At 51.3% G+C, this 17,132-nt stretch overlaps 1 protein-coding gene and 1 pseudogene across 3 annotated transcripts in view; both read right to left on the bottom strand.

Annotated features, from left to right (window-relative positions):
* COL11A2 (collagen type XI alpha 2 chain) overlaps positions 1–17,110 on the bottom strand; it is a 29,150-nt gene extending 12,040 nt beyond the window's left edge. The window contains exons 1-30 of one of the 3 annotated variants that reach the window (XM_006907394.1): positions 16,809–17,110; positions 14,013–14,162; positions 13,670–13,880; positions 13,049–13,211; positions 11,355–11,546; positions 10,410–10,487; positions 9,718–9,780; positions 8,859–9,038; positions 6,481–6,540; positions 6,341–6,382; positions 6,075–6,137; positions 5,695–5,769; positions 5,115–5,201; positions 4,796–4,852; positions 4,563–4,616; positions 4,421–4,474; positions 4,269–4,322; positions 4,033–4,086; positions 3,818–3,871; positions 3,691–3,735; positions 3,514–3,567; positions 3,057–3,101; positions 2,804–2,857; positions 2,563–2,607; positions 2,374–2,427; positions 2,091–2,135; positions 1,830–1,883; positions 1,656–1,700; positions 1,409–1,462; positions 961–1,068 (exon numbers count right to left, since the gene is read on the bottom strand). In XM_006907394.1, coding sequence (XP_006907456.1) covers positions 961–1,068; positions 1,409–1,462; positions 1,656–1,700; positions 1,830–1,883; positions 2,091–2,135; positions 2,374–2,427; positions 2,563–2,607; positions 2,804–2,857; positions 3,057–3,101; positions 3,514–3,567; positions 3,691–3,735; positions 3,818–3,871; positions 4,033–4,086; positions 4,269–4,322; positions 4,421–4,474; positions 4,563–4,616; positions 4,796–4,852; positions 5,115–5,201; positions 5,695–5,769; positions 6,075–6,137; positions 6,341–6,382; positions 6,481–6,540; positions 8,859–9,038; positions 9,718–9,780; positions 10,410–10,487; positions 11,355–11,546; positions 13,049–13,211; positions 13,670–13,880; positions 14,013–14,162; positions 16,809–16,890 — 2,376 coding nt within the window. In that variant the 5' untranslated portion in view covers positions 16,891–17,110. The remainder of the gene's footprint in view (positions 1–960; positions 1,069–1,408; positions 1,463–1,655; positions 1,701–1,829; positions 1,884–2,090; positions 2,136–2,373; positions 2,428–2,562; positions 2,608–2,803; positions 2,858–3,056; positions 3,102–3,513; positions 3,568–3,690; positions 3,736–3,817; positions 3,872–4,032; positions 4,087–4,268; positions 4,323–4,420; positions 4,475–4,562; positions 4,617–4,795; positions 4,853–5,114; positions 5,202–5,694; positions 5,770–6,074; positions 6,138–6,340; positions 6,383–6,480; positions 6,541–8,858; positions 9,039–9,717; positions 9,781–10,409; positions 10,488–11,354; positions 11,547–13,048; positions 13,212–13,669; positions 13,881–14,012; positions 14,163–16,808) is intronic. The other 2 variants (XM_006907395.1, XM_006907396.1) reach the window with 2 other exon arrangements.
* Positions 7,073–7,191, bottom strand: LOC112476143 (annotated as a pseudogene).
* Positions 17,111–17,132: the final 22 nt, after the last annotated feature.

Below are 17,132 nucleotides of genomic sequence, written 5' to 3'. Positions count from 1 at the left end.
CCCACTAAACCTCCAGCCCCTGGCCCCTCATCTCCTGCCTCACAGTCTGCCTGGCTTTTGTAAGCTCTCCTTTCTGAGAGCAGATTTTCCCCAACTCTAGTGCTGGGATCTTGCTTCCCCTGTGTCTGGAGACTAAAGTCTGCAACTCCATCAAGTCCTTGGAGTTTGTGATCTAGTCCCTGCCTACCCATCCACCTCAGCTCCATCTTTCCCACAAAGCTCCATCTCATGCTCCACAAAGGCCAGTCCCCTTGCAGGCCTCCACACAGCTTGGGATAACCTCTGCTCTCTCTGTTCATGCCCTGCACCACTCCAGCTCCCCCAGTATGCACCCCCTGCCTCTTGCTTCAGGGCCCATCTTGCTGAGGCAGCTGTGGAATGGAGGTTGGGTGGTGTGGGGATTCTGTAATCTGACTGCCAGGGCTCAAACCCTGGTTCTGCCCTTCACTGCCTGTATGACTAACAAGTGTCTCAACCTGCTGGTGCCTCTGTGAAACAGAACATTAATTGTGCCTACCCTACAGGATCAATATGACAAGTTAGCAAGATGCTGGCACATAGTAAGTGCTCAGTGATAGTTAGCTCTGAAGATTTCAGAAATTATCAGCTCTTGACTTTCTTCCTTCTCAGAACTCCTACTGCTCTGAGTCTGGACACATTTTCACGCTGCCTTGTACACACAGTAACCCTATGACAGCCTCTACACCTTGTCCCCATCAATCTATTGTAAACTCTTTATGACAGGGACTTTTCCTTGACTTCTTATCTATTGCCCCTCAACCCATCAGCGTCCAAGAGATGCTTTATACAGAAAGGAGTGTAATTAACACATGGTCATCTTCAATTGACTTGCTGACTCCAGCTGTTGGCACCCCATGCCCACCCTGATTCCAGTGCCCATGCCCTCATCTCCTCAACATCCCTAGAGAATGCAGGCACAGATCCCTTATCCCCCATCACCTTGTCGCCCATGAGCCCAGGGGGCCCAGGGTCTCCAGTGGGTCCAGTGCGTCCCTTTGGCCCTTCAGGACCATCCTCTCCCCTGGAACCAGGGACTCCAACCTCGCCCTGAGTGAGAGGGTTGGAGAGGTGAATGTTGGGGACTAGGGGTGGGGTCTGGGCCCCAAGTGGAGAGGCCTGGTAAGATCCCTGGTAAGACTGAGTGGGATTGGCAGGGATCCCAGAAACTATTGCAGGACAGGGAGCTAAACAGGCCAGAGAGAGTGTAGTGATTGGAGGGACACAGACTGTGGAATTGTCATCCTGCTGGGAACACGCCCTAAAGGGTACAGAACACTGGCTATTGGGACTCCAGGGTATCAAGGGAATAGGTTGATAATTAGAAGCTCCAAAGTGCAGGATCATTAGGACTAAGAGTTGGGAGGCCAGTGTGGGAGTTTCTACTTACCCTGTCACCTTTAACACCCATGTCACCTTTGAAGCCGGGAAAGCCATCATCACCCTAAGAAAGACAGGGTGACAACATCACAGATGATAAAAGGCCAGAAGGTTAAAATGGAGGATTTAGAAGAACATAGGTGGGAGGGTAGATTTCAGTAGCTGAAGGGCAGGCGAGAGGGAAGGAAGGAAGAGATGGACAGAGAGGTTGGTGGTGCAAGATGGAGGTGTTGGGAAGTTGGGGGCACACCGCTCACCTTTTCACCCTTATGTCCCTTCAGACCCCGAATTCCATCCACACCCTAGAATTAGAGAGGAAGATAGAGACAGAGATCAGGGCCAGAGGTTGGATTGGGGGTACTGCATTCCTAAGGCCACCAACTGGTTTCCACAACCATGGTCCTTTATTTCCCAGCCTGGTGGTCTGTTACCTTGACACCTCGAGGTCCTGGGTATCCTAGAGGACCCTGAGGTCCAGATGGACCCTGGAAGAAGAAAGAGAGGTATCTATAAAGGAATCACAGGGTGTCGCTGTGGGGGCTTCAGGGACTGGGAGAAATAAAAGTGACAACATCGGAGAACACCGTCAGAGCCACATGAATGATGAGATAAGGGAATCTCAAGGACTTTGAGGCCCCAGAGTCTGAGTGGAGATCCCTTCGTGGAGTAAAAGGAGATATGGAAGATCTCACCTGATTTCCTTTGGTTCCAGGAGGACCTTCCTTCCCGGGGTGGCCCTGGGGGTAAGTGAAGGAGAATGTGACCACTGGCCCCTGTCACTTTTCCTGCACCTCTCCCTATACTTCAACCAAATTTCCCTGTGACCTGATGAAGCCGACTGAGCATGGGAGGCACCATCAGTCACCTCCCAGTGCAAGGGACACACAGTATAAATAGACACCAAAGGTGCTTGGGTGTCATTCAGTAGATGGAGGGTCAAGGAATATTTGGAATGAGAAGTGGGAGCCCACTCACCGGAGGTCCATCTGAGCCAGGCATGCCAGGTAGCCCTGGTTTTCCTTGAGGACCCTACAGGGAGATGAGGAGGCTCAGGGTCACCAGAGGGGTCAGGTCTGAACATGGCTAAAATTCCAGCCATACATTTAGGGCCCTCCTGACACAACTCCCAGGATATCCCTTGTCCCCCAGATCGGTACCACTTACCTTCTCTCCATGAGGGCCAATGGCACCCTGGGGCCCGGGGAGACCCTACACACAGGGAGAAAGAAGTTGCAGCAGCCCTGCAGGGGTGGGCGCTTTCTCCTCCAGCCAATATCCCCCAGTCAGAGCATGAGCAGTAAAGACTTGAGACCCTTAAATTCCTGTCCCCATCTGGGATCAAGCATACTGTGAAAGCCCAGGAGAAGTCGCTAAAGTTAGAGAAGGAGTGGACAAGACAACTCACTTGAGTCCCAGGAGTGCCCTGTTGTCCAGGAGGTCCTGGCTCTCCCTGAGGGCCCTAGAAACAGGCAACCAGGCAGTTGTCAGAAGAAGATGGTGTCAAAAAAACTTAGGGTGGACAACTAAGTCTCAGCAGGGACGGCCAAGAGGGCAAGAACCAGAGCAGGCAGGGGATCAAATGGTGGTAAAGGGAACGAGGCCTTGGCAGGGAACTATGGGGCTAAGGGTTGGGTGGAGTCTCCATGCCAATCACTCACCAAGCTCCCTTTGGGACCATGGGGACCATCCATGCCTCGAACTCCCTGAAATATGAGAGGGGCATAAGCAGGCTGAAAGACAGGCCTGGGCCCCGGAGGGACCTGTGGTTTCTGAGAGGCCTGGCCATTACTGAGGGTGGGACAGGGCAGAGGCACATCCGTCAGACCTCCAGTTCATCCCAGACCTAAACAAACACAGCCGGCCCAGATCCACAGGGTGTGGGTCTGTGGGTCTGTGGGTTTGTGGGGTTTTGTTTTGTTTTTCTTGAGGAATTTTTTTTTGGCTGTGCTCAGAGCCTTTGGTGTCCTGCACCATATGGCCCTGCAAGGGTACTTGGGGGTGGAGGCTGAAGCAGGGGTAGGTGGGAGCCAGGGAGGGGGAACTGGAGAGGAGGTAGGAGCAGTTAGGAAGATAAAGAGGTAAGATCAAGGTCAGAAGTCAGAGACAGTCACTTACCGGAGGTCCAGGAATACCAGGTGGGCCTTTAGGGCCAAGGAGGCCTCGAGGTCCCTGCATTCATATGAGGGAATAATATGGCATGTGTGGGTGAGAGAAAACGTGTTTCTTTCATATCCATCCCTCCTCTGGAATCTCCAGAGCCCTACACCACAATCAGACTCCCCGGACACTCACCGACTCTCCAGGCAGCCCCCGAGGCCCAATCTCCCCATCGTCTCCCTGGAGGAAGAGGACATGGTGAAGTGGCCTCGTCTTCCAGCCCTCTCCTATACCGAGCCCATGCCTTGGCCACAATACTTACCCGCTCTCCATCCTCGCCAGGAGGCCCAGGAAGGCCCTGGGCACCAGTATCACCCTGGAAAATGGATGAACAGGTCAGAGGGTCCTCAGAGGCCCCAGCACACAGGCAGGCACTGACCCTCTTCAATTAACTAACCGATCTCACTCACTGAGCTCCTACTGGGACCCTCGGCCTCCTTCCCTTGCCTTGAGATCCCTAGTCCCCAATATACTTACCCTGTGTCCCTTCTCCCCAGGAAGCCCTGGGAGTCCATCAAAGCCTCGGTCACCCTAAGGGAAAAAGAGGAAGCCTACATGAGGTCCCAGTCCCTTTCCCACCCTATCCCTTCCCATTGTGTCCTGAGTTAGGAGGGGCTACTTCATGAGGGAACCTGGGGAATTCAGTTTCCAGAAAACAAATGAGCTCAGATGGGGCTGGGAGTTAAGCATCAGAGAGGGGCCCAGCCTATCACCTTCACTCCAGGTTCTCCAGGCATCCCTCGGGCTCCATCAGCACCCGCTCGGCCCTGCAGATGCAAGGGAAGTGTCAGAGCAAGCAGGGGACAGTCCTCCATGCTCTTTGCCCCATATTCCAATATTGTCCATCCCACCCCTAGTCACTCACCCTTCTCCCAGCCTTTCCAGGAGGGCCTGTGAGGCCCTGAGGTCCCCTGGGGCCCTGGAGAGGGAGAGTTGGGGAAAGGGTTAATTGGCATACACAGAAGGGAAGGCAGTAGGTTGAGGATCTGATAGGTTGAGGGTGTTACCTGAGGTCCTAGGTCTCCAGATTCTCCTTTCAGGCCAGGGCTTCCAGGTTGCCCCTGTGAGAGAGAAGAGAGAAGAGAGAAGAAGAGTTGGCTATATTGCAGGACATACCCAGCAGTCACCTCAAAGCCCTCTCCAAAGCAGCAATATAACTTTTGTTTAGTTCCTTTCCAGAACTATCCATACTCCCACATACAAATAAAGAACCCCCTACCCCAATACCCGACTCACTCACCAAGGGTCCAGGGCGGCCTGTGTATCCCATGGGCCCAGGGGGTCCACGGAGTGCCAGCTGTCCAGGGTAGCAGGGGACACAGCAGAGCTTAGAAGAGGCAACTGGAGAACTCCCAACCCCAGTACACCCTCCATATTTGCCTTTCCATTCCTGATTCTTGTTCCACTGCCCTGTATTCTCCCTAACCTCCCTCTCAGCCCCAAACCAACCCAGACCTTCCCCTGTGCAACATTCACTCCAATACTTCCAACCCCTCCTAGAGTCTTCTCTTTCTCCCCATACCGCTTCCTCTACCAAGATCCGCTCCAGCCCTACTCACCCGTGCCTGCTGCAGAACTGCCTGGGCCTGAGCCTCCTGGGCAGCCACCACAGGGCCCTTCTCACTCCCACCACTGCCAAACCGGAACTGAGGGGCAAGAAGAAAAGGTCCAGGTTCCTTTCCAGGAAATACATGTGACCTTTCCAGCCAGAGATATCATCCAGCATTTCTGCCTGATCTCCCAGGCCTTCGCCCTGATTGCCCACCCCCATGGCCTTCTCCAGCATCTTCCACTGGAGGTTTTCAGATAATCACTTAGAGGTTTCTGAAATTTAACTCCTGTCTTCCTCCCCCACTCTCTAGCCTATTCCTCCCAAAAGACTCTCCTTTGGTTCTAGACGCCCTGAAATATAGGATTTTCTGCCTGGTTCTAGACAATCCGAGTTTGATTCTAGAAGATCCACGTTTGCTTCTAGGTCATCTAATGAGGCTCTAGTCCCGCCACCTCAAAGATAAATCTCTTTGGGTTGACGGTCTTTAGAGATGCTTCAGCTTTCCTGACCTTCTAGTCCTTGGTGACACAACACAATTCCCCTGTCCTCCCCTTCTGCCCGTTTCCAAAGCCCAGATGATAACTCACTGGGAGCATGAGGGATGTGCCGGGAGGGCCAGGAGCCCCATCCGATCCAGGGAGCCCTGCTCGGCCCGGGGGGCCCTGGAGTAGGGAGACAGTGAGAACAATATATGACAGATAGGAGAATATTAGAGTCCTAGCATCATTTTGAAACCCTTCTCAACAGGATAAATGCAGGCTTCTCTAGATCTTTTCTGAGCCCCACCCCACCCTAATGGGAAAAAATGAGGGTAACCCCAACCAGTCTGCCCTCCTTTCTGAGTGCTGGGAAGCACACCAGCCCCTTATTCATTGATCAGCCAGCTAATGAGAAATTACTGAGTGTGGTGCCCCCATTGGGTACTAGTGGCTCCTCTGCAGCCCCCACCCCCCACATATTCCCTTACCCTCTCGCCAGGGTCTCCAACGGGACCTGGGTTGCCCTGGATGCCAGGGGGACCAGTCAACCCCTGAGGAACAAAAGAATAGGGGGGTCAAGTGTGGGCATTCACAGAGAAGAGGGGTATGTGGCTGAGAGGCTCCGAGAGCTCTGACTGGAAGGACACTCAAGAGTTCTAAGAAGGCCTGGGCATCTGTAGGGAAGGCACAGATGAGTGTGTAGAAAGGGTTTCTGAGGAAATAATGGAGGTGTATGGGTCATGGCTAGACTCACCGCAGGGCCTTCTGGGCCAGGTGGCCCCTCCACTAGCATACCCTACAAAGTCAAGGGTTAAAAGTCAGAGGCTATGGCTAGGACTCCAGCTTCTTTCCCCTATTCCCACTGCCCTCATCTCAGTGACCAGAGTGACTTACAGGTTCCAGCACCGCAGGCTCCCCCTTCTCACCCTTCAGCCCCCGAGGTCCATGGGCAGCCTGAGGGAGACACACATGTAACCCCCAGTGGGGCCTGTGAGCAGCCAGGACACAGGAACCACCCCCATCCTAACTCCCACCTTCATTCTTAGGTCCTCTGAAGCCTCCCTGACCCTAACCCCAAATCACCCACCTCTCCCCCAAGACTCTCCTAGCACTGCCAAGGAGACCTCAGGGGTCCCCATCCCCAAATTTCCAGCCCCACCTCAGCAAACACAACCTTCTCACCTCCCTGAGAACCTCGTTCATGTAGGTCCTCACACTCTTGCTGGGATTCCCAAAGTCTCTTCTGGAAGACCTTACCCTATCCCCTCAATTGTTCTCTGATCCCAGGAATCTTTAGAACTTTAAGAAACCATTAACTTCCTCACCCTTACTTCAACCCACCAAATAAGAATCTCTCCAAGATTTTTATTTTAATTTTTTAATTTTTATTTTTATTTATTTATTTTTTTAGGCAAGGCAACTCTTGGTTGACCTCACAGATTGCAAGAAACTTGTCAGCTTATAAGCCCTTATTTTTTATTTTTTATGCATACAGCACCTGGTCTTCCTAGGTGGTCTCCCGTTTAAGTACTAACCAGGCCCGACCCTGCTTAGCTTCCAAGATCAGACAGGATCGGGCTTGTTCAGGGTGGCTTGGCCGTAGACGAACCTCTCCAAGATTAAGGACAGATTTTTATTAGGGTTTGGAGAGTGAACATGGATCCATATGATAATCTGATGTAATCTATAGTCTTCAGAAAAGAAAAAATTGTATGCTCTTATGCATAGCATCCTTCTTAGAAATTCAAGGGGTTCACAAGTTAAGAACTCCCGGGAGGTTAAAAATCTACACTCTGAGTAGATTTAGAGGGCAGTCTCCATTGATATCCCACATTTAGACCCCATAACTGGTTTTTGGAAAACTACATCTCTTGGGCTCAATTACTCAAATCTCAGAGCAAATATCCTCAAATCCCCAGAGTTCCTCTCCCAGCAAGGATGCTGCACCCTCCCTCTGGTCCTCATTTATACTCCAAGCCCACCAGTTGCCTCTATTCCACACTTCCACTCAGGGCCCACCTCAAACTCTAGGGCCAGAACCAAGATAAGGACAAGGAGAATGGAAGACATTTATTACCACCCCAAAAATCTCCCAACAAGAGCTTCAGAATACCCCCCTCTACCTCCATCCCGACCAAACAGTAATGACCAATTTTCAAATGCTCCCGTATCACAGATCAACCCCAAATTTCCAGAAAGCAGCATTAAAAAAAAAAAGCAGCAGAGGGTCAAGGGTGGCAATATTTGAGAAGGAAGATATGGGATGAGGCAGCAGGATAAAGGAAGCAGCTCTAACTGCAAGGCAAGCAAAAGATGAAATGGAGTAAACAGGAAATATCCAAACTGACAGGGAGGGGTTGAAGACATGGGAAACAATTAAGGGAACTAGAACGAAGGGACAAATACTTGGAAGCAAGAGTGATGCGGGGGCCAAGAAAAATTAAACATGGCCAAAATGGCTAGAAAATGAGCTGGACAGACAAGAAGTGGTTGGACAGACAGGAAGCAACCAAGAAAAGAGAATCTAGGAAGCGGACCTTCAACAACAACAACATGACTACCATGATCAAGAGAAAGAAGAAATTTACAAAACAGACAAAAAGTGACTCCTGGAAAGGGCACTATGACAATGAAAGGAAATTCTAGAAAACACAAACATTAAGGCCCACAATGGAAACTTTAGGATTTGGATGACCTTTGTGATTTGGAGACACACAGGAAGTAGCTTATTATCAGAGGAAATTGTCCCAGACAGCATGAGAAACTAGAGTTAAAACACAAATGACTGTGTCCATTCTGACACAGTCACCAAAATGAATGCCATGACTGGAGAAGACAGGAAGGGACAGACAGAAAGTGGCCCATAGGTTAGAAAGTGTGACAAAGGAAGCTAAATCATGAGGCAGCAACATAGATAAAAAATTGTTTGACCAAGAAGAAATGATGGAGAAAGATTGAAAATAGACGCAAGGTTATTGACCAAAAGCTTTATGAAATCCAGCTTGATTGAGACAGGAAGTAGTCACAGATTTTTTAAAACTCCCATTGTCCTGGGCAGCAGGATCCATAAGGAGTCACAGGGTAAGACATTTGGCAAGGGAAGGCAGGAAGTAATATTTTCAACCAACATATACATTTTATGTGGATAGAAAATGGCAAACCACCAGTGGGAAGTAGCTCACAGCTAACAGATAATAATCAAAAACAACAGAAAGAAATTCTTGTAACTCCCACTGGAGGTCAAAAATGGAAAAGGAGCTCCTTCCACTTACGGCTCCTGGGTAGGCTGTCTCCGCAAAGAGGGCAGGGCCAAGCTCCGTCTCCTCACGATAATCGTCCCCATAGCCATAGGTGTAATCGTAGGGCCCTGCTGGGGGGTCTGTGGCACCCTCCCCATATTCCTCTGCCAGGAATCTGTCAGCTGTAGAGGGGACCTGGAGATCTGTCTGCTCCTTCCCGGAGATGGGGAGGGAGAGGGGTAGATGGGGGCATTAGGGCTGAGAGGAGTTTTTCCCTGGATCCCAGGGTGTGAAAACTTCTAGCCCAAAGGATTCTGAGGGTAATTGATTGGAACAGGGTTTTTTCTCCCAAGAACAAGAGGATCAGTGGTATAGAAAGGTGATGGCCGTGAAAGACCCTAAATCAAGAAGAATGTCCAGAAAATGGGCCTAGTGGAAAGAAATGGTGGATAACAAGAAGGGTGGCCAGAGGGCTGGACACAGAGTGGAAAGTCCATGAACATACGATAAAAGAGTCCAGAAAATGATGAAAGAAATGGATGGAAAGATTGGGAGAAGAGAAAAAGTGTCAGAATTAGACAGAAAATGGCTCGTAGGAATGGAAATATGGCACAGGAAGTAAAACCATCTGACACCAGCATGGAGAGGAAGTTACTCCATAATCAAAGAATAATGGAAGGAGACGTGGACACCAAAGAAAAATGGCTGTACTGAGAGAGAGAAACAAACTCATAGGTCTAAAGTGACCAAAAGACAGAAGGCCATAAATGAATACGACAAAAAGCCCTCCAGCCAGAGGAGGGGCTGATTCATCAAGATGACATGGGGCCTGAGGGGTGGATCACAGGTGCTCACTGCCTCCAGTTGGGGTGAGGGTGGGGGATAGAGTTACCTCCTCAGGGGGTGGTAAGGGGCTTGACTCCAGGACTCCTTCCTCTTCACCTGGGGAGGGGTACTAACCCCAAGGGGAAGAGGGAGAAGGGTAGCATGTGGGAAGGAAGAAGAAAGGTTAGAAATAAGGGTGGCAAAGCAGCACCTTGTCCCCCTCCCTGAGAGCAGTGTCTGTGCTGGGGGATGGGGGAAATCTCAGATCTTGCAGCCCCTTTGGAGGGGGAATAGTTTGGGGAGAGTGAATCTCCGAAGTCATAGAGGTTTGGGGGCAGAGATCTGGATACCCCAGCTCTACCTGCCGGTAACCGCTGCCCCCGGTCCTGTGGAGGGGCCGGGCAGTTGGGGGAGCTGCCCGCCGAGCTGGATGTCGGGAGAGGGGAGGGTGGTCCCATGCTGGGCCAGAACCTCCAATTCGAGAGGGTCTCCGGCCTGGTGAGGGGGACGCCTGCCGGGCTGCTGACCTCTTGGCAGGTGGGGAACGCCTTCGGGGTGGGGTCTGACGCCCCCTGGGGGAAGGGAGAGCCCTGTGCTTGGGGCTCCAAGGCCGCTGCAGCAGAGAGACATGGGAGGGGATATTGAGGAAACTCTCATAGTCTAAGTATACGGTGTCTCTTTCTGCAATTGGTGTCATAGGAGATGTTTGTACAAGGAAGTGGGAGGAACAGGACAAAGGAGGGGATTCCTCAAGTTTACCTGGTAATCAGGGGTCGTCCCCGCAGTCATCACAGCATAATAGGGGGGCTCGTGGTCATAGTAGAGAGACTCAATGGGCTGGGGTTAGGGAAGGGGCAGTGGGAATAGGTATGAAGGGGATGGAGGAGCGGGGAGGAAGGGTGGAGTAAGGGAGGTAAGGAGATGGTGAGGGATTGGGAAACAGGGCGGGCATGGAGTTAAAAAATAGAGATTTGGGGATGAAAGGAGAGGTTGGGGGACAGGAGAGAGACGGGTGAGGTAAGAAAGGGGGCATGGGGTCCCGCATGGGAGACAGAAGCAGACACAATTAAGAGATTGACCCTCCAATCTTCAAAGCACTGACCCCATCACATTTGTCACCTAACCTTCGGAACTCCACCCAATCCAGATCTTCCTTCCCTTCTCCCATGCACAGAGCTCCAGAGAGGGCCCTGCCCCAACACTTCCACAGACCCACCATTCTTTTGGGATTTCCCCTATCTCCAACTCCTTCCTCATTTCTCCTTCTAGGTCTTACCATTTCAACTTCTTTCTGTTTCAGCCTCTCCCCTACTCTGGTCTCCCATTCTCTGTCCCTAAGTCTCAAGCTCCTAATCTCTCCCCCAGTCTCTTAATTCAAGGAAGGGATGGGAAACCCAAGGACACAGTTCCAGGAAGACTGGCAGAGGAGAAGACACAAGGAGGGGACACAGCTCCCAGCCACAAATTCTTCATAATGACTCTTTTTATTTTTAAATGAAAATAAAAAGGTGAATGAATGAGGACTGGGGGGAAGGAGTAATGGGAATAGGTAGGTATGCCTGGGGAGGGACACTAGAGAGGGGAGAACAAGAGCCCAAAATAGACTGGGGAGCCCTGGACATTGGGGGAATTCTCCTGGGGCTATGTCTGGGCATCTTCCCTCCCTGTGTAGTCTGCAGTTTGGGGTTCACCCAGCTCCCTCACCTGCCGCTGGGGCTCCTGGTTTTGGGGCCTATGAAGTCTTGATGGTTGCTGCTTTGGAGATCTCTGGGCCCTGTGAAACTGTTGTTTCTGAGGTCTCTCCCTCCAATCCCCCTCACACTCCAGCTCCTTCTGTTCACAGGATCCATAGGCAGCTTGCACCCCCGGAATAATGACAAGTTCCTGGACATCACCCTTTAAAGATATGAGGGAGGAACACAAATGGAGGGAAGCAGAGAAGGGTTCAAAGAAAGACCAAGGGTATATAGTCTGGGACAAAATGTAGGAAACCAATCCTAGGTAAAACCATTTAATGGGAGAAGATCATTATCAGCCCTCCCATGTACACAGCCCTCTTCAGTTTTCAAAGGACCTTCTCATTCATAATCCCATTGGTCCTTCACGATAACTGAGAAAGTCAGTAGAACAAGGGACCTTTTTGCCCATTTTTCAGATACATTCCATTCATTCAGAAAAGCTCAAAAAAGCAATGACTGCCCCAAGGTCACTCACAGTTGTAGAATCAGGACTAGAATTCAAGCCATCCAACTCTAAATTCAACACTCCTATCCCCTGTCCCTGTGGTAATGCTTGAGCCTTTTCACAGGGGCTTCTGGAAACAGTGGCCCAGCCTTGGTTGCTTTGACCTTCCACTGGCAATGATAATCAGAATTCTCACAACCTCTAGAAACAAGGGAAGGGGAAGCCACTTTGGAATTCCAATGGCTTTTATTTGGACTCACATGTGGTGCTTGACACACTCTGTCTTATTAGAGAATGTGGGGCATATCATCTCATCTCCAGAGCAGAACGGGGAGCTCTTTGGTGAGTGATAGAGACCTTATATTTATTCCCCTTGACATTGGGTAAGCAAGTATCCAGAAAATGTTAACTGGCTGGCTGGCTGGCTGAGTGGATGAGTGAATGGAGGCTGAAATGCATGACTAAATGGGAGTTTTGATGGATGATGAATGAATGAATGAATATATGTATGGGTAGATTGGTGAACAGATAAATGGGAGGTACAGAGTAGATTAGCAGATTGGCAGGTAGGTAAATGAATGAAAGTGAATATGTGGATGAATAAATGATTGGATGGAGAGTGAGTAGGTAATGAGATGGGTGTGTGAATGAATGGATGAATAGATGCATGCATCCTTATATGCATGGGTAGATGGAGTGGGTGGGTGAATGGATGAGTGAATAGACAGATGGATGTGTTAAAGAAGATGGATGGATGGATGGATGGATGGATGGATGGATGGATGGATGGAAGGAAGGAAGGACATATTGATAGATTGGTGGTTTGACTGAGCAGAGGAAGGATGGGGGATGTGGATATAAACCTGAATGCTTGAGTAGGTAGATGAGTATGTAACTGGTTAAACGGGTAAATGAATGGGTGAGTGGGTGAATGGATGAGTGGGTAGATAGAAAAATTGGTTGAAGGAATGGGCAGAGTGATGAAGTCTGAATGACAGAATAAGTAGCTGTGGACAGTCCTGCCATATAAATGGCCACCATACAAGTGGCCACCTAGTTCTCCTACAGAGAAAATTAGCCCAGAGGATAGGAAATGAAAATTTAAATTCATGACAGGAAAAATGAAGGACTAGGGCACAGGAAGATGGTATGCTGGGAAGTGGACTCAAGATATGGAACCAGAAATCATTCTGTTCTCTGATAGCTCTGTTTACCTCAAAGACTTCTTCGTCCAGGATACGGGCACCAAAGATTATCACTCCATGGGTGTCCAACACTGGACGAGCACTTCGGGGGAGGGGCCGGGTTACTCGCTTCTTGCAGTCAACAATGAGAGTAACAGATTGACCCTTCACAGCCACACCAACACGGTGCCACCTGGTCATGAAGGGAGAGGTTCAAGTGACTAACCGAGGGGGCGAAAGTCAACAGAGCTGGGGAGCAGTTAATAGAAAAGTTAAGACCAGTGATAACAATAGTAGTGATCATAGTAGCTATCATTTATTGAGCACTTGCAATATACCAGGCACCAAGCAAAAATTTTCTCATTTGACTCTCATGATGCTATCATCCCTATTTTACAAACACAGAAATGGAGGCTCAATAAAGTTAATTTGCCCAAAGTACAGGCTAGTACTACATGCAAGGATTTAAACTCTTAAGCCCAAACTCTAGGCTAGAAGTGACCAAAGTTTGGGCAGTGGGTAGGTAGGTGAGGTATGGCCAAAAGGGTAGGCAGGGTTTCCTAGTTTAAGGAGTGGAGGTTCTGGGGCAGTGGCCAGAGGGATGCTCCTGAGAGTGCAGACCAGGCAGACCAGAGGAGCAAACTAACTTACTTGCCATCTGCTAGGTTGAGGCCTCGGAAGACAGGCTGAGCTGGAGGTCGAGGCCGGCCCGTCTGGTCCTCATATAGGAAACGGACAGGTCGGCCAAGCTCCAGACCCAGCTGTCGGATGCCCTGGGCACTGTAGAGAGTCAGGAGTGGAGCCTGGAGGCCAGGGTGGGTCCGGACAACAGTCAACAGAGAGAAATCTTTGGGAAAACCTCCTAGGACCAGCGAAAGACACATAGGTGGAATGAAAGGCAAAGAGAGTCATAAACCCATTCCCTTCAGGTTTCTGATCCCAGACCCTTCTCCATAACCTACCCCAGCTCTCCCTTCCACCATGTTACCCATACCTGGAAAGAGCTGGCGAGTAGGCGCACTGAGCTGAGCAGGTCGGGACACTCGGTAGGCCACATCACCTGGACAAATGCCTCTTGCCCTCCGGACACCATCAGGGAGGGAGGAAAACCTCAGGGCCTGGAGCACATCCACAGGGGGTACACCTGGGAGAGTCCATGAGGGTCAGGGAAAGGGACACACCCTCAGGAAGGCCTCAATAGAGGACATTCGGGGTCTAGAACTCAGCTTCCTGGGGCTCATACTGCCTGGAAAGCAAAGGTCACCTTTCCCTTACTTGCTCCTGAATGGGACCTAAATGGATGGGAAATCTGAGTCACCTGGAAAAGGTCAGCACTGATCCTGTATTCAGTTCCGTATTCACTCCTGCCCCTTTCTCTCCTAGGGCCTCTCATGCTCACTTCTCTCCCTATTTCTGTCTTTCAGCCTTTGAATCTCTCTCTGTTCTCTCTTAACATCTCTCTCAACTCTCAGCTCATCTCCCCTTCTCTCTCTCACTCTCTTTTCTTCTCTTTGAATCTGTTGATCTGTCTCCCTGTCTTTCCTTTCTTCCTTCATTTCCCTCACATTCTCTCCATCTTTTTCTTTCCGTCTTTCTCCAGCTCTCTCACTCCCTTTCTGTATCTCTCAATCTCAGGTCTCTGGCCTCTGTTCTCTGTCTCCAGCACAAACAACATCTGGGCAATAGATCATCCTGGGCATAGGAGGTGCAGGGGGGCCACCAGGGAGGTAGTGGAGAGGCAACTCTTTTGGGAGGGGGCTTCAGGCTGCTGTAGTTTCCGTGTTTGGGGAGGTGGAGACAATTCTGACCATGGTGAGGAAGGATGTACAAGAAAGAGCCACCCCAGGAGCTTATGCCTCTAGCTTGGGAGATGGGCGGGGAGGGGTGGTTGCGGGGGAGTCTGAAGCTGCCACGCGGTGCCGAAGCAGGTCCAGGGCCCTGAGCCACACATCTGTAGATCCCATCAAAGTCCTTGCCCAAAACCTGGACAAGCTCCCCATACCTGGAACTTCGACCCTGCCCTACCACCCCCACCACTCGGGATCCAGTGATTCAAGACCCAGACCACCAGCCCTATCCACCTAGAACTTGGCTTCCTAGGGCTCAAACTTCTGGGTTGACAAAGGTCACTTCTCCCTTGCTTGCTCCCCGCTATACACTCTCCTTATACCTTCAGTTCCAGATTGGAAAAATCCCAAAGAAAGTTTCTGCAAAACTTTCATAGGCACATGGGGCAGGGCAGGGGCCGGAGTGATCAGGAGAGCAGAGCTGGGCGGGGTGGGTGAGGTGGGGCGGACAGGCAGAGAAAAGGCCCTTTGAAAAGGTCCAGGAGCCGGGAAACCACGGCGTTGCCCTCCCATCCCCCGCCCTAGCCTGGCCCCCTCATGTGGCAGCTCCGCAAACACCAACACACAAGGGCTGCTTTGAGAGACAGAGGGTGAGTGAGACAGAGACATAGAGACTCACAGAGACCCCAGGCCAAGGAGACCTCAGAGGCCCCCACCTTCCACCAACCCCCAGGACAGTCCAGTTCCATCCTATAGATGACCCACCCACAGGCTGCCAACTGTCTTCCCACCTCAGGCCACATATATGCCTCACTGTCTCTGGACTCAGGCTCCCCACTGGCAGCCCCATCACTCCCCACCACTCTACCTCTGGGCCCCAAAATGCCCCATTCACTCTTATGAATTCTACATTAACCCGTTTCCCTATAGAGTCCAACCTCTACCCCCTCAGCACTAAAATAAGAGAAAGTCTTCTCAGCCATCTTCCTCCTTCATGCTAGAGGGTCCTTTTTCCCCCAAGAAAGACTCCTAGTTTACAGACACTGCACACTTGTTTCTTGTCCCTGAGCCTCATACTTCTCAACTTGGAAGTTCTTCTGTAATCTAATCTAAAGCCTTTATGCTGCTATTCTGACCATTTTCTCCTCAGAGCAGAGAAGAAATGAAGAGTCAAGTTATATGCAAATCAGCCTCCAGCGTTTCCAGAAAGTGTAGAGCGAGCTTGCTCAAGCCTTCCTAGGACCCAGGTGTTCTCAGCTCCCTTCTCTCCAGCATCAAATCCCCTTTCCTAGGAGCCAGGAATTCTGGATCCTGGGAAAAAGAAGGAAAAGATTGGGGGTGTGAACACCAGGGTCCCAGGAGAGCCCGGCTGGCCAGAGGTGGAGGGAGAGGGCAGGAATGAAGAGTTGGCTCCCACCTCAGACACCTGATCCTGGCCAGTCCAGCAGCCGTCCTGTTGGCAGGCAGCCCCAGTGCTCCCCAGAGCCAGCCGCGTGGCAGCATCGAGGGCACAGGGAGGGGGAAGGGGATCCTGTTGGGGAAGCCAGTGGGACAAATAGTCCAGGCATCCCTTCTTTCTCTATTTACTAGGCTCTGCTCTCACTCACAGATGCTCCTCCTCAGCCCAGAAATATACATAGAAAGACCAGAAGACATACATGCACCCCTCACCCATCCACACTGGCATCTACCCCTAACTCCACTACCGGCTGGACTACACTGGCCCTGGGCCATTTCTCACTCTCTCCAGGACCCCAGCATCCAGGCCCACTCACAGCTCTCTAAGGTGTGACTGCCCTCCCCCAGTCACTTCAAGGAAGTAAAGAGACCCCTACCCTGGTTCCAAGGGACCCAGGTGTCCTGCCCTCCAGCCTGGACCTTTGATCCCCAAAATACTCTTGCTGGACTCAGAAGCTCCACCCCAGGCATCAGCTGCCCCCTGCCTGGAGGTACTCAGAGCTCCAACCTGATTCCGAGGACTCAGACGTATGAACTCCTCTTACCTGCGCAGGACGGGGCCCCGCTCAGCCCCAGCAACAGGGGTATGAGCAGGAGGAGGCGGTGGCAGCGGCTGCACCGCTCCATGGCTGGAGGCTGAAACGCCGGGTCCCAGGGACCCAAGGTCGCTGGGGGCACTGGACGTCCAGAGGCTGACAGGAGAGAGTGAGCAGGCTGGGAACCTCGGACGTGGGGGGTCCCGGGGAGGTCAAAAGCTGTTGGATGGCAACAACTCTCAACCGCCCAGCTCCATGCAGCAAGGCGCCGTCGGGGCTCCTGCACTGCTCCTTGCTCGGTGGCTGCCGCTCCTGTGATTCTTCAGCCACCCG

This window comes from Pteropus alecto, unplaced genomic scaffold (genome assembly GCF_000325575.1).
Source record: "Pteropus alecto unplaced genomic scaffold, ASM32557v1 scaffold202, whole genome shotgun sequence".
In the NCBI taxonomy this organism is placed as follows: domain Eukaryota; kingdom Metazoa; phylum Chordata; class Mammalia; order Chiroptera; family Pteropodidae; genus Pteropus; species Pteropus alecto.
The sequence above is the reverse complement of the archived record's forward strand: the minus strand, read 5'-3'. Positions and strand labels throughout refer to the sequence as shown.